This window comes from Astatotilapia calliptera, chromosome 3 (genome assembly GCF_900246225.1).
Source record: "Astatotilapia calliptera chromosome 3, fAstCal1.2, whole genome shotgun sequence".
NCBI classification, from domain to species: domain Eukaryota; kingdom Metazoa; phylum Chordata; class Actinopteri; order Cichliformes; family Cichlidae; genus Astatotilapia; species Astatotilapia calliptera.
Genome location: NC_039304.1, coordinates 48,992,943 through 49,009,921, shown reverse-complemented (window position 1 = coordinate 49,009,921; position 16,979 = coordinate 48,992,943). Strand labels below are relative to the sequence as shown.

Genomic DNA, 16,979 nt, shown 5'->3' with positions numbered 1-16,979 from the left:
TATACTATGGCATGCCCTTTAGGAAAATATTATATATATATATTGTATACACACACACACACATATATATATATATATATATATATATATATATATATATATATATATATATATATATATATATATATATATATATATATATATATATATATGGTAAATGTCCTGTATTTGTACAGGGAGTGCAGAATTATTAGGCAAGTTGTATTTTTGAGGAATGATTTTATTATTGAACAACAACCATGTTCTCAATGAACCCAAAAAACTCATTAATATCAAAGCTGAATGTTTTTGGAAGTAGTTTTTAGTTTGTTTTTAGTTTTAGCTATTTTAGGGGGATATCTGTGTGTGCAGGTGACTATTACTGTGCAGAATTATTAGGCAACTTAACAAAAAACAAATATATACCCATTTCATTTATTTATTTTTTACCAGTGAAACCAATATAACATCTCCACATTCACAAATCTACATTTCTGACATTCAAAAACAAAACAAAAACAAATCAGCGACCAATACAGCCACCTTTCTTTGCAAGGACACTCAAAAGCCTGCCATCCATGGATTCTGTCAGTGTTTTGATCTGTTCACCATCAACATTGCGTGCAGCAGCAACCACAGCCTCCCAGACACTGTTCAGAGAGGTGGACTGTTTTCCCTCCTTGTAAATCTCACATTTGATGATGGACCACAGGTTCTCAATGGGGTTCAGATCAGGTGAACAAGGTGGCCATGTCATTAGTTTTTCTTCTTTTATACCCTTTCTTGTCAGCCACGCTGTGGAGTACTTGGACACGTGTGATGGAGCATTGTCCTGCATGAAAATCATGTTTTTCTTGAAGGATGCAGACTTCTTCCCGTACCACTGCTTGAAGAAGGTGTCTTCCAGAAACTGGCAGTAGGACTGGGAGTTGAGCTTGACTCCATCCTCAACCCGAAAAGGCCCCACAAGCTCATCTTTGATGATACCAGCCCAAACCAGTACTCCACCTCCACCTTGCTGGCGTCTGAGTCGGACTGGAGCTCTCTGCCCTTTACCAATCCAGCCACGGGCCCATCCATCTGGCCCATCAAGACTCACTCTCATTTCATCAGTCCATAAAACCTTAGAAAAACCAGTCTTGAGATATTTCTTGGCCCAGTCTTGACGTTTCAGCTTGTGTGTCTTGTTCAGTGGTGGTCGTCTTTCAGCCTTTCTTACCTTGGCCATGTCTCTGAGTATTGCACACCTTGTGCTTTTGGGCACTCCAGTGATGTTGCAGCTCTGAAATATGGCCAAACTGGTGGCAAGTGGCATCTTGGCAGCTGCACGCTTGACTTTTCTCAGTTCATGGGCAGTTATTTTGCGCCTTGGTTTTTCCACACGCTTCTTGCGACCCTGTTGACTATTTTGAATGAAACGCTTGATTGTTCGATGATCACGCTTCAGAAGCTTTGCAATTTTGAGACTGCTGCATCCCTCTGCAAGATATCTCACTATTTTTGACTTTTCTGAGCCCGTCAAGTCCTTCTTTTGACCCATTTTGCCAAAGGAAAGGACGTTGCCTAATAATTATGCACACCTGATATAGGGTGTTGATGTCATTAGACCACACCCCTTCTCATTACAGAGATGCACATCACCTAATATGCTTAATTGGTAGTAGGCTTTCGAGCCTATACAGCTTGGAGTAAGACAACATGCATGAAGAGGATGATGTGGACAAAATACTCATTTGCCTAATAATTCTGCACTCCCTGTATAGTGCTTTTACCAGTCCCCTAGGGACCCCAAGGTGCTTTACACATCCAGTCATCCACCCATTCACACACTGGTGGAGGCAAGCTACAGTTGTAGCCACAGCTGCCCTGGGGCAGATTGACAGAAGCGAGGCTGCCATATCGCGCCATCGGCCCTTCTGGCCAACACCAGTAGGCGGTAGGTGAAGTGTCTTGCCTAAGCACACAACAACCGAGACTGTCCGAGCCGGGGCTTGAAGCCGGCAACCTTCTGATTACAAGGCGAACTCCCAACTCTTGAGCCATGACCGCCCCAATATATATATATATAAAAAAAACACCCAGCACGCCCCTGCGGGCGGTTTATCCTTCAAGCTCGGGTCCTCTACCAGAGGCCTGGGAGCTTGAGGGTCCTGCGCAGTATCTTAGCTGTTCCCAGGACTGCGCTATATATATATATATATATATATATATATATATATATATATAAGAACAGAATTAAAGCAAACAAACACATTTAATTTCAAACCTCAATATATTGATAAAATGTGTTATACTTTTTTGTAATTGACAAATGTAATTTCGAAATGGAAAAAGTACTTCCATCATCTGATGCACAGAGCTGTCACCTCCATGATGTCTTGCTGCTGGGTGTTTCCTGTGTGGCTTCTATCAGGAGATAAAGTGATGCAAAACATTTAAAAATAGTTTTCAAGGAAATTGTTATCTATTTGCATTATCCACAGTGTTTACCAGAGTTTTTTTCCCGAATCACTACGTTATCATGGTGTCCCAGAATCCCAGTGGCTATGTTGTTTGGGGCCTTTTCCCCCTTGGCAGGGTCTCCAATGGTAAACTGATCTCCTGTTAGAGACCAGGCAAGGGCAAGGGACCAGCCCTTTGCCCTTGGTGAGAGGCAGAGGGCACGGGTGGGCATTGTCAAAAAAGAAGCCTAATCTTTAAAAAAGTATAGAGCGTGTCTGTCTCCCAAAGCTGGTTCCACAGAAGAGGTGATTGAAAGCTAAAGGCTCTGCCTCCCATAGTACTGTAATTTTAAACATCCTATGAACCACAAGAAAGACAGCAGCCTGAGAGCAAAGTGCTCCATTGGGTTGAAACAGTAAGTTATTAAGATGATATAAAGACTTACTACTACTCTATCTTACTACTACTACTAAACTTACTAGATTCCCTCAGCTCAGCACTCAGGTAAGGTCATCATTTTTTGTTGTTGCTTTTTCAGTCAACATCTAAATCACTGTCAAATCAGTTTCATGGTGTGTTTTCTGTGTTCTAGTGGCAAAACATCCAACCGTAAGTACTTTATGCACATTTCTGCTGTGACACAATAATCCCAGCATAAATTTAAATAGGTAGGATGGTTTGCCACTTAACTTTATTTTAAAATTGCGTTTTGATTTTTGTGTTGTTCTCCATAAACAGTGGTAGAATGGTTTGTCAGGTAGGACGGATTCCCAGAACACTGGAACACCTCACCCAAGACGCGCCCAGGAGGCATCCTTGTCAGATGTCCCAACCACCTCAACTGGCTCCTTCCGATGAGGAGCCAGTGAAAAGTGCCATAGACAGCAATTCTTCTAGTGTCCACTAAATTAGTACTGTGCAAAGGTCTGGAGCCACACTTATTTTCTTCATACTCTTCTTACAAAATTCCAGATTTTTTTGTATTTTTTGAAAATGGTCTTGACCAATAGTTCTCCAGGCTTTTTGAAGGTCTTTCACAGTTTCTCTCTAAACACTGGCTGCTTTCCACTCATTTTCAGCATGCACTTCAATGTGAAATTCTTCATCCTTTCATTCTTTTTCTTCTTCTTCTTCTCATTATTATTAAAAGTATGCTTGGAACTTTCCCAAGTGTGATTTACATTTACATTTAAATCCACTGCAAAGGCTCCATTCATCATTATAACCCTGCTCTGACGTTTTGAGAATTTATTGTTTCTTATTTTACAGAAAACACAGTATGTTGTATCCTATGCCATGATTCTAACTTAGTGACAGCACAACCCAATAACTAAATAAAATTATCTTTTTGTTACTAAAGAAGCATCATTAACACTCACTCAGCTCCTGACTTCTACTTTACACAGTTTAATCAAACCAAAGTAGAAAGTCAGATCATTATCTTTGGCTTTACAGAGCAGCAGCACGAAACAGGACACCACTTATTTGTCCCGGGTACTAGACCACATTTCAGTTAAAGACAAGCTCAGTATCAAACTTTGCAGGTTTGTTTCACTGCTGACCACAAACCTGGGGCTATTGTTTTGGAAACAAAAGAGCAGGGCCTTTCAGAATAGCATGACCACAGTGAGCATATGCATTTATGCACAGGCAAAAGAGACACGGCTGATGGAACAAGGTGGTTTCAGTTTAATGTCTAAATAACAGACAGAAGCATTTGTTAGCATTTGAAACATACATGCACATATAGCCATGTTACCCTGGCAACCAGGTGTATCTTAAAATTCACTAGATATAACAATTTGTAGATATGCACACAAAACTAAATTCAGTAATCACATTGCAATTACACTTATGTTATCATTTGCACAGATAACAGGGCAGACAGCAAGAAAGAAAAAAAATCCACCAAATAAAACGTGCTTTTTTCTTCTTGTGGACTTCTGCTACAGTCAGCTCATTTCAGTTTATCTTTTTGAGAAGGAAATGGTGGAGCAGTCTATAGTAGTGATATGGATATTGCTTTCATTTTTTATTGCACAAAATTTAAAGAGTGTGATGGTGCATTTTTCCAGTGTAAAGAAATATATATATAGATAGATATATTTAAGTGTTTTTTCTTTTTTGCTGTGACAAAGAAAGAAATTGATCAGCACGACTCTTTGGACTTAATTGTAAGAAATAAATGTGTAAAATTACAGAAAACATTTTGGTAATTCATTGCCCAGACGGTCTAGTTTGTTTGTACAGAGTTACAGAGGTTTTATTACTCTGCTTCAAAATACTCTGTTTATTAAGGCTGTGTTTTTAACATGTTTTAATGCTTTGTATCTTGTTCTATTTAATCAGAACAAGCCCCTATAAACAGTCAGTGATCACTGTCGACCTCTCTCACTTTTTTTTTTTACAACTGTTCATTCTTAATGGTTAGTTTTTAAACCTTACGATGTAACTACGGCCTAGCCCATGCAGCAGTATGTTAATGACTAATCTAACATTGTGGATGGATTATCTCAGTTGTTCTCCTGTGTGAAGTTTGGTCTGTTTACAGCATCCTGCCATGTGATTGCATTTGTCCCTAACTATTGGGAACCCTCACATAAACTTTTATTGAGTGGAAAAAAGTTAGCATTCATCCTCCAGCTTCACTGTGTTTAAGTTATGCTAACCACAGCTATGTATGGCGTTATTTTTGTGCCACTATTCTGAGTGCACGTAAAAAAAATTTGAGGCATGTAAAAATGTTTTGCAGGAGCAATTGTTGCATTTTGAGGAGAAATTTACTTTGAGCTAAATTTGAGTGAACAAAATTCATTGCTGCGTGCAAAACCTGTATTTCAGTTTTTGCTATTATCCATATACACACACACATAGCTGCCCCTCTCGCTCAGTTTTTGCATTTGTGCTTGCTCGCAATGTGTTGCTTGCGCTCTCAACATTTCTGTCCGTGTGTGTTCAACTTTTCTGTACACCGTTATCTTTGTGCCACAAAACCAAAAACTCACAGACTTGAATGCAAAAAAAATCTAAATTTAACTGTCACATCCTGGGTCGGTGACCCAGCGTTTTCTGTTTTGTATTATTAATCTTTGATTTCTTTATGTCTTTGTTTGTTCATAGGTGTTGGTTATCGGGTCTCTGTTTTGTCAGTGTATGTTTCCTGTTTTACTTTGAAGGTTAATTAGTTCCAGCCATGTTTCCACCTGTTCCCCATCTCCTCTTGTTTGTTCCTGCCGGTGTATTTCAGTGCCTTGTCAGTCAGTGCTCGTCGTCGTATCGTTAACGTTGGTTCTTCCCCATGCTGTGTGGTACCTGTGTTTCCCCGAGAGTGTAACTGTTATCATTTTCCAGTTTAGTTTTGTGTCACCTTGTTTCATCTGTTTGCCTGCAATAAAGCAGTGGATTTGAGTTTAAGTTTCCGCCTCAACGAGTCCTGCATTTGGGTCCACCATCCTGCCTGACTACACACTGACCATGACATTAACTTGGCAAGCTAATAACCAGACAGGTTCACATGAAAAAAACAAAAATATAAACAACAAAAAAAAAAACAACAACTTTTTTTTTGAATAAACTTTAAATTAGCACATTTTCTATGTAACAATTGTTACACTGCAGTGATTCCGTCTTTCTAGTGCCTAAAATAATATACTTCTGAATGAACAGAACTGTATTGTTTGTAGCAAACCAAAAAACATGAACACAAAATTATGTGAAAGGTTTTTTTTGTTGTTGTTTTTTTTACCTCCGCCCTGGCGACATTTACCAAAGTGATGCAGTCCCACCAACAACAACAGAGCACTCAATGAAATAGTGGCAATGATCCAAGATGTGGCACATGACGTCTCGTTGAGACTTTCTGAATGAGTTGTTGAATGTTAAAGAGTTAAAATTGTAAGGGGAACATAAACAACCCTAAATTTTCATTTATACTTCTTTATAGTGCAACACTGTTTAAAATTTGACATATATGCATTCAAAACTTAAAAAAACTCCAAAAAACCTTACTTTACATTTGATTATCGGAAGGTATATTTTGCACATTTCATAATATTTATTTTTTATATTTCCTAATATTTCTAAAACACGAATAGATTCAACGGCTTTGCTTAAAAATCAATGATTGAAAATGTGTCTACATTTCAATTACATCACACGCCTGCACCAACCTTATATTAAAATGTAACACAAAAGATACCATACACGGTTCCTCCACATGACTTAGCTCAGAATTACAAAGTGATGCAGTTGTAATAGTACTGCCATTAAAAAAGAAAGAAAAAAAGATATGACCTCTTCAGGGTCTTACCTGTGACACTGAGCCAGCTCTCCAGTGACTGTCCACCTCCTGAGATGTTGAACGTGTAAAGTCCCTCATCTGACTTTGAAACTCTGTGGATTATCATGTCTTCTGTGGCGCTGCTGTGAACATGAGCTCCATCTTTATAAAAACTAGAAAGTGCATTTCTGAAGAAACTGCAGTGTGAATGCTTGAATCTGAATGTATGCACTGAAATGAATTAATTGCTGAATTTTGAGTTAAAAATATTGAATGAGATAAAAAAAAAAAACAAAAAAAAAAAACGAATTTAACCTGAAAACAAAGGTGCTGAACTGCTAAAAGCTGAAGGTTACACAGAAGAAGGAGTTGGAAAAAAACTGAAAATGTTTTAAATGTAAATTAGAAAACCCTAAGAAATGAGAAAAGAACATTTAGAGTGAGAAAACATCTGAATGAATATTAAAAGGTCATATTCTTTGAATCACTGAATGACTCAAATGTGATCCCTCCACTTTGATCCACACAGTTTAAAAAGTTTAAATGCCTGAGCTTTGAAAGATACGGTGTTGGAAAGAGAACAATAATGGCGACAATTTGAGGGTAAAATGATGGCTGTAACACTGTGGACACAGCAGCAGTTGAAAGAGAAGTGTTTAAGATGAATCTTGGTACAGTGGCAGGCAGAGCTCGTTAAGCAGGCAGGTGTGAGCCTGGTTGCTATAGTGACCGCACCCAATGGCTCCATACACACGTACACAGACATGCGCCTCACTTTTGCTGCTTAAAATGAACAGAAAAGTCAGGCCGAAACAAATCGTTCCCAAATGAAAAGTAAAAGTCGTATTGACAAAATTCTTTCACCGTGAGCGACAGCAGCTTCTACTCTACTGAATTCTCAGTTTTCATGTCTGTGGAGTTTATTATATGGACGTGGTGACAGTGGAAAGACACCATGCTCTTCTGATTTTCAAACCAACCTTCTGAGCCAATTTAACATTAGAGTCTATGGAAGAGTTGGAGGGAGGAGGCTGTGCATTGGTGACATTTACGAAAGAACCATAACACCTACTACAATAGTAAACACATTGGATGAAAGAGGACAGCCATGGCTACGTTTTGAGGGTAAAATCATACCTGTAGAGCAAACGCTGCGGACACAGCAGCAGTTTTAAAAAAGATTTTAAGATTAATTTTTTTGCTCCTCTCACTCTAGCAGTTGAGCTGCCTCACTCTAGCCCCAACATTCCGTCCCATACACACCCATTATAAACTCTGAAACGGCTGAAAAAACATCATGAAACTTAAACTGGAACTGAAGAAAAAGTATAATAGATATTGAAAAGATAAATACAAGTTGAATAGTTGAATGTCTTGTCTTCGTTTTAAAGTTTGAATGGTGGCTCTATGTCAATGTATGTGGAAGTAGTAAGAGTTTAAAAATGAGTAAGTTGAATGAGGATTTGAAGGGTCTCCCCATTGAAATACATTATAAATTTTTGTTGAATAAAGTTGAATAAAATTAAAAATATAAATGTTAAAAATATGAAAAATAGAAGCAGTGTTGTCCAAAAGAATAGGAATCTAACGGTGTTTGAATGGTTTTTCTAAGTTGAACGGTTTTGAAGTTATAGGATTACAAAAAACGTACGGAATACAGAATAAAATATAATAATAATAATAATAAAGATTAGAATAACAATACTGTGAATGCTTTTCAAGCATTCACACTAATTAGAGGTGAAGTTGGAGGAAGCAGTTTTGTTTTTGCAGCGAAGAGTCACAGCTTCACCCTGCATCACAGGAACAGCAGGACTCTCCAGGACCACAGATCCAGCTGAATGACAAGAATCTGAGATTTAGTTGCTGTGAAATTTATTTAAACTAAGTTTGAAACAAAATGTTGTCCCGGTGCAAACTTACCAGTAACAGTAATGTTGATGCTGTCGCTTCTGTTTGCTCCTTTAGTCTCACACCAGCGCTCCACTCTCATCTGGATACACACTTTTTATTATGCACAATGATCCTGCTTTTCCCTGGTTGTTGTGACTGCATGAGTTTATTTTCCCTTTGGAATTATGCACAACTTCCCAATAAACAGCATCCTCACAGTAAAATATCACTGATTCATATTCAAAGAACTGCAATCTGTTTGGAACGATACGAAGAGAAACTGCATCTGTGAAAAAGAAAAAAAAAAGAAAGGTACAGTTTAGACTTGTACCAAAACTGCTGTGGTTAAACAATGAAAAAAATAACACTTGAGTAAATGAAAGCAAATTAACTGATGAAGTGACTCATGACTCCGACTGATTACATGTACCAAATGTGCAGGTTCACTAGAAACAGAACATATTCTTTCCATACTTTTCATACATTGTCTGCTCCCCGAAGCAGAAAAAGAGTAAACATCATTCATATCAACAACCAAATGCATGATACACACCAACTTCCTGGTAATGTGTACACAGCAGGATCACTGAAGAGACAAAAAAATAGTTAGAGATTACAAAAAAACTCTTGTTGGCTCCCACAGCTGCTGGCAAAGGTATCATAGCATCTCATAACTACTGAAGTTTAGTTTTTATGTGGAAATAGACGTGGTACTTACATAATTTGATGCACATAGCTCTGACCTCCATGATGCCGTGCTGCTGACTGTGTCGGCACGTGACAAATGTAAAAAGCAATGAGCAGGGGCGTTTTCCTGTGTGGCTTCTTTCTGCACTTAAAGCAATGCTAAACCTTTAAAAAGAACTTTCAAAGAAGTTGTTGCCTTCAAGTTACCAGCAGTGTTTCACTTCACTATGAAAGAGGCAACAAAGACAGAATAATGCTGCGTTCAATACTTTTAATCATTTAATATGCATTTATTTTTTAATGATGTTTACTTTATACCTTTATGTATTAGCATGCTAACATACATTTAATTGTACTAAAACTAATAAGCAACTTAAGATTTGAGTAGTAGAAATGCCATCACCAAATTTGAAGTAATAATAATAAGAATAATAAGAATAAGAATACGAATAAGGATAAGAATAATTAGATTTACTAACCCTAACATCTGCAATAATGATAAGCAGTGACAAAAAGTTGGTTACCAACTTAACGTCATTTCAATGAGATTAACGCTGACAGCACTAATGGGAACACAACGAATATGACTGCACATTTACTCCGACATCATCCTAGTGCAAAGACAAGTGGAAGCAGACAAAAACAACAAGCATGCATGCTACAAACTTTACCCGAGTCATTTAGACAGCCGTTAGCACATGATTCTCCTTATGGGGACCTGATATGTTTAATATGCTGCTGAGAATATAGCCCAGAAGAAGCGTATAGTATAGCTTTTATTTTGGAAAGAGCCATTTCTCTGTAATAAACTCTTTTCCAAAGATGAGTGATTCCTCGACCAGATAGATTTATTTTTTTTATTACTTTGTTGTTTCAGCATCATTAAATTTAAAAACTGTACTTTTGAGTTAAAATATATATTTATAATTTTAATAAATGACAAATTAAAAAGGCATGAACATTTTTTTTTGTATCGAAAAAATATCGAACCGTGACACCAAAGTATCGAACCGAACCGTGAATTAGTGTATCGTTGCACCCCTAGTGTTTAGGGTAATGCAGCCTCTCAAGACCACAAAGGGGATAATTTAGACTTTAAAGACTTTTGAGTACAAATTTGAGTACAAAAATATATAATATATATGAAATATAGAAGAATAATATAGAGCAATGTAATTATACATTTACATGTGAAATTCATTCTAAATATTTGTTTTCCAATTTAAATCTGTCTAGGGTGCAAAAACTGCAAGGACAACCCATTTTTCTACCTTATATTTTATTTCCCATTTTATTTTATAACACACAAAACAACCATTAAAGGTAAAAAAAGAAGTTATAAATTTAAAATCGCTTATAAATTTAATCAATGAGATGCAAACATAAAAAATATGTAGTAATACATAATATATAAGTAATAGGTAAATTATGACTTTGTAATACATGAATAAACTAAAAAAAAAACCAAAACAACATTCTAAGAGGCTGTGACTGAAGTCGTAGAGACAAAAAAAGTTAATGCTCAGTAAAGTTCATTTCTTAGTAATTATCACCCAATTAAACTCAACCCATTAAACCAGATGTCTATTAATGCTAATACTTAAAATAATTTTTACAAGCAGTACCAGTAAAGCTACTGTTTATTAACTATACAGGAGTTGGAATAAAATTACAAGCAAGCACCAGTGGAGAAAAAAAGTAAATAAACAGTGTACCTGCAATGTTCTTTTATGGAAAAAGAGGTTTAAGAAATAGAGTCAATTCAGCATCACCAGTTAATCATACATATCTTTGTGGGAGCCGAAGTTCCATTAGAGTTCATCTCGTTTTGCACTTCTGACTGACTCTTTGTTTGCAGCGTTGTTAATGTTGATAGCCGCCCTGATTGCAGATTTCATTGATGTCTCGATCCAACCATGAGGGAAGGCTGTGTGCTCACCAGCAAAGTGCACCTTGCCCTCATTTTTAAAGAGCTCTGCAGCATATTCTAAGTGTTGGTAGGGTGTGAATAAAGCAAAGGCACCCAAACTATAAGGATCCAAGCTCCACTTCTTCACTATGACCCCTGTGCAGAGATCCCTGACCTTCTTGCCATGAATCTTTTCCAAATCTCTCAAAGCCAGCTCTTTAAGGTCTTCATCGTTTGGACCTAGGAATAGTAGGGAGTTATCAGACCAGGTGTAGGAAGCCAAGAGGACACCGATGGTCCTATTTTTTGGGAAACTGTGGCTGGGGTAGTAAATGAAACGAGATGGCCCATCTGTGATGCTCTTCCCCCCCCGGATGCCATCATCCTCCCAGAACCTGTTTTTGAAGATGAGCAGGACTTTAGTGGAGCTGTCGTAATGGACAGACCTCAGGGCATCCATCTTTTTAATGGAGAGAGGGGGATCGAAATCTATGAAAAGAGCCGCTTTGGCTGTTGTTGTTACCAGGACAAAGTCAGCTTTAAGATCAGTAAAATTTGACTGTTGGCCTCTTTGATATGACACAGTAACTTCATCTGAATGGCTAATACGCTTGACTGTAGAATTAAGAAGAATGGGGACATCAAGGCCATTCAGAAAAGCTTTGGGGAGATGTTCTGACCCACCAGTCACTTCAAAGTACCTTTAAAATAAAATAAAGAAAAACAGAGATATATATTTTTCACATGAATTTGTTAGTAATCAATGTCTAGTAAATATATTTTACATTTTAGCTTAATTTAACAATAAATTGAGGTCTCAAATGTTTTCAGTTTCATAGAATTAAATAATAAAATGTAACATGTACAAGTGCAAAGAAAACTCTGTATGTACCAGACCATAGGGTGAACCGGATTATAAAACGCATTAAGTAAAACAAAGCAGTCAGATAAGTCAAACTTTACTCAACTTATTCTTATTGCTTCCTCTACTTCTGTATCACTGATTCATTAATGTTGAATTTCCTCACTGCTGCTCTATTCTCAGGTTCTACTGCATGACTGATATCCATGAGTTTAAAATCTGCTTCGCAAGCATGTCTCTTAACAGGTGCCATTTTGTACACACATAATATAATATAATAATATTATGTTGTTGAAGCACAGTAAGTATTACTCTGCAAAGCTCCTGACTACGGGAGCCGTAATGCTCCGACAATCCATCAAGTGGTGCGGCTTTGTAGCTTACCAAAGTCATACTAAAACCTTTTTTGACAGATTTGAGTGCCATGTACCACATAAATTCGGTTCGAGGTCAGTTAGCACAACCAGAATTCATACATAAGGTGCACCAGATTATAAGGCGCACTGTCGCTTTTTGAGAAAATGTAAATATTTTCAGTGTGCCTTATAGACCAAAAAATATGGTACTGACTCCTGCTGACAGCAATACAGCCTAAAGTCAAATTTTCATTTTTTTCAAACAGAAATGATGACACATCACATCAGGAAAACGTGCTATCAGGTTAAAGCAGGGTTGGGCAACACCAGGCCTCAAGGGCCAGTGCCCTGCAGGTTTTAGATATCACCCTGGGTAAAACACCTGAATCAAATGATTTGTTCATTCATTTAAATCAGCTGTGTTGGATCAAGGACACATCTAAAACCTGCAGCACCCCAGTCCTTGAAGCCTCCCTCACTCCTGGTTAAAGCAATGAATTGTTATATCCTCTACTTCAAATAATTAAAACCTACAGCTCATCTAAATGAACAGTTGAAGCACTGATAAGAAGTTTATTCTTAATTTAAATAAGGAAATAAGAATTTCAGTTCAATAACGGAACATTTCATGATTTGATTTACTGATATATTTCACTTATGTTTATGAACTCTTCTATGAAAGAAGTTATATTTAGTTTAGTTAAAAGGTCTTACTCGACGTTGTCATGAACATCAGTTTGGTCATAGATCATTTCAGTGAGTGCAGTGTACATAAGGCCCTGCTCGTTAAGTAGGTCTCCAATCATCCTAATGGCTTCAGAACTCAGACCACCTTCTTCTTTCAGGTAATCCTATTAGGAAAACAAAGTTTCTGGTTATGAAATCAAAGTGGGTCATAGAGAAAAAATAAAGTTTAGCTCTTTTAATTAATTAATTATATAATTTAAATTTACCTTCACAGAATAGCGGTCAAATTTTTCCAGTGCAGCTCTACAACCATTTTGTGTGACTTCGTTTTTCACCTAGAGAAGTAAAAATCATTGAGACAATGTCATGTATAAATATCTAGCTGCATATCAACACAGTCAAATTTTATGGCAAGCAGATGTAATACCTGAATGAACTACCTTAGAGCAGTCTAACCTGATGTTAGAGTTGTGTTAACCTTTTAGAGTGTTTACCAAGTGTTTACCGTCAACTAATCTAGGATTTATTATTTATTTTTCTTTTATTTTATTGACAAGAACTGTGGGCCAAACCCCATCCCTGAACTTAGCAGTGACTGCAAATACATGTACAATGAGCAGTTAACGAAGTGCACTCATCAGAATTCAGAAGGAGACTAATTTAACATTCGTGGGAGGCATAATAGAAAAATCATTGGTTTCAAAAAATGACATAAAAACAAAACTACCGTGAAGAAACAGGCAGAGAGCGTGGAGTAATTAGGCTTGAGCAGATATGCCTGTTTGACCAAATTAAACTGTTTTCAAATGTGTTGTGTTCAAGTCAATCTTCATTCTTGGCACTGTATGAAATAAGAACAAATGTTCCGAAATACTAAAAAGTTTCCATGTGATGCACTTCTTTGTTCACATGACTATATATTTTTACAGAATTCTGGTTTAACAGCTTTTTTAAAATGAAAATCTTTAAAATAAGTGTTTGTATAAAAACCCATATTCACACAACTGTTCAGCTTGAAAATGGGTCTGTTAGATTTAGACCAAACAAAATCAACTCAGTTTTGGTGTTTATGTTGAAACATTTAACGCCAACTGGAAGAACTAACCCCTCCACATACCTTTTCTAATGCTTGCTGTAGGAGAGCGTCAGCTGATTTATGCTTCTCACTTGGTGATAGATTGTATTGCAGGATGTCAGGCTTTTCCTTCACTTTGTATGTCCTTTGTGGCTGTATTCCATTCACCAGGTAGAAAGTATTGTTGTCATCCATGATGAAATTATTCAGCTCAACTCCCAGATCGTTTGCAAACTGAAGGGCAATACTGTTGAAAAAAACAATCAGATTGTGAGTTTCCTCAAGGTTCGACAGATAAACTAGGAGCAGAAGTAGCCTCTATCACCACTGTGGTATTAAAAATGGCCACCTTTTAAATAACTGATTTTACTCACTGATGAAAATCAGGGATCCTCATAGCACCAAGTTCAGCATACCAGCCCTCTTTGTCATTCCTGTAGGTCTCCACACGTCCACCAATTCGTCCACTAGCCTCTAATATGGTGACCTTATTTAAATATTACCAAACACAAGTACATATTATTTAATATGTATGAAATATTGCTTGCTTTGTTTATCTACACACACTAATCTCGTTGAAAAGGAAAGTGTTATTATTAAAATTGCAAAATCTCCAACTCTTTTCACTACACCAGGACTGCTAATAGGACTTGCAGTACCTCTAGTAATTATATATTAAGGCTTGAAGAAAAACAAAGATTCGTCTGTCACAGATAATAGAACAAAATTTTAAATAACCAGAATATAAACATCTCATGTCAGACCTTATGTCCTGCGTTGTTAAGTAGCCTGGCAGCTGTCAATCCAGCCATGCCAGCTCCAACAATGACAACATGACGAGATGTGTTTGTTTGTGGAAGACCGTTCTTGGCTATCTGTAGAAGCTGCTCGTAGTCAGTGTCATTCAAACAATCAGCTAGAACAGTCTTCAGCCTGTTGGTAGTGTGACTTTGACATAGAGTGAGCCACAAAGCACTGACAGCAACTGCAGACAAAAAAGGACATGTTGTACATCAGCATGTAACAAAGCCTTCCAATAAATTTAAATCACCAATTTTTATGCTTAAAACTAAGCAAATACGTAGAGAGAATTTAAGGAAGCTACTTTGAATTTCAAAAACAGATTTTCATAAAAAAGTATTTTGTAGGATTTGTAACATATCAGTATTAAATTAGCATTTTGGTTTCTTTTCAACTAGTTTTTAAACAGTTTAACATCTGGAAGCTGACACTACTTCAGTAACAGTGCAAAATGTCACATACTCACATAATTTCACTACAAGTGGATCCATTGTTCACGTTTGTCTGCTTTTCTTCTGAGGTGACATGAGAAGGAATGTACACTTCAACACATATGAAAATAAATAAATGAACAAAATGCAACTGTTTGTAGTTTTAGCTGTCTCATCCTTTTGTGACATAGCACAGCATATAAACTTACTCTGTTCTGGTTAAGAAATCCTAACACTGGGATAGAAATGTCCTCAGTCTTTGTTATTTGGGACAGTAGTGAGAGATATAATTAAACATAATTATTAATTAATATTTTGTGCTTTACTTAGGAAAACTGGCTTTAACGTCCTACTTTCTAATTTATAATGCTAAACATTGCAAAACTATTTAATTAACTAACTGTTGTCTGCCATATATATATATATATATATATATATATATATATATATATATATATATATATATATATATATTAGTTTTACATCACTCAAAAAAAGCTTTCAAAAAAAGTTTTCATTTACAACTGGCTTTTAAAAGAATCAGTTATAATAATCATATTACTACATGCATTCTTGCTTTTTTTAAACTACTTTCTGTAGATCTTGGCTATATTTCTTCGATTTAAATCAAGTAGTAATTCTTACCACGTGAAGCTCTGTCAGAAATGAGACAGAAACTATCATGAATGGCCTTATATAGCGAGAGACTAGGTATTATCTGGAAAGGTGTGTATGTTTTGTTCCTCTGAATTTTCTTAGAAGAGTTTTCTTCTGACTATGTGACACTATGTGTGACACATAGGGATGGATATCGAAAACCGGTTCTTGTTGACAACCGGTTCCCACTGTTTCAATTTTTTGGAATTGTTTGCCATTTTTGCAAATGATTCCCTTATCGATTCCAGTCGCCCCGAATGACGTCACCACGTTGCAGAGCGTCATTTACCTGGCAGGAAACATGGCGGCTCAAACGCTAAAAAGTTTGGTTATACTTTACAAAAACGGATGACAACAGGGCAACTTGCAATACTTGCAAAGTAGATATTTCATTTAAGGGAGGAAACACTACGAATATGCAAAAGCATTTGCTCACAAAACACGCGATAACCTTAAATGAATGTTGTGTTTTTAATTCCGCAGTTCCGTCAGTTCTCGCTGCAGTCTACCGGTAGCGTCTCCTTTCAGGCCAGGATAGACGAATGTCACCGAGCAGTGACTAAGTTTGTGGTCAAAGGCTTGAACCCATTTGCCACAGCAGATGCCCCCGATTTTCGGTAAGTGAATGTGTTTAATTGTAGGCAGGGACATTACTGGATATTCTTGTGTAATTGCTACAGAATAATTTATGTTATACTTTGTTATTGCTACAGAAGAATATTTATTTTATTATTTTACATTTACAATTTTTTTCCTGGGGACCCTGTGACACCACATTGAAGAGCCGTAGGCTGTGGATCTCTTAAGATCTCACTGCTGGGTTTGTAAGGCCATGTTACTCCTAAATTTCTATCTTGTTCAAAGAGAAGATATAAAACAAAGTTCTAAGCTAATCGACCTTAGTGTTCTCCTTTTTTTTAA

General features: G+C 36.8%; 1 protein-coding gene and 1 pseudogene across 1 annotated transcript; both read right to left on the bottom strand.

The window, feature by feature from the left end:
* Positions 1–2,452: 2,452 nt before the first annotated feature.
* LOC113015388 (uncharacterized) lies at positions 2,453–9,767 on the bottom strand (annotated as a pseudogene).
* Positions 9,768–10,771: 1,004 nt separating this feature from the next.
* On the bottom strand, positions 10,772–16,060 carry LOC113019637 (L-amino-acid oxidase-like). Its single transcript, XM_026163402.1, has 8 exons — positions 16,047–16,060; positions 15,437–15,485; positions 14,934–15,154; positions 14,544–14,656; positions 14,212–14,416; positions 13,361–13,429; positions 13,122–13,258; positions 10,772–11,890 (listed from the first exon to the last, which is right to left on the bottom strand). The coding sequence occupies exons 2-8, from the start codon at positions 15,459–15,461 to the stop codon at positions 11,092–11,094; spliced, it is 1,569 nt and encodes a 522-aa protein (XP_026019187.1). The 5' UTR covers positions 15,462–15,485; positions 16,047–16,060; the 3' UTR covers positions 10,772–11,091.
* Between the last annotated feature and the right edge of the window lie 919 nt (positions 16,061–16,979).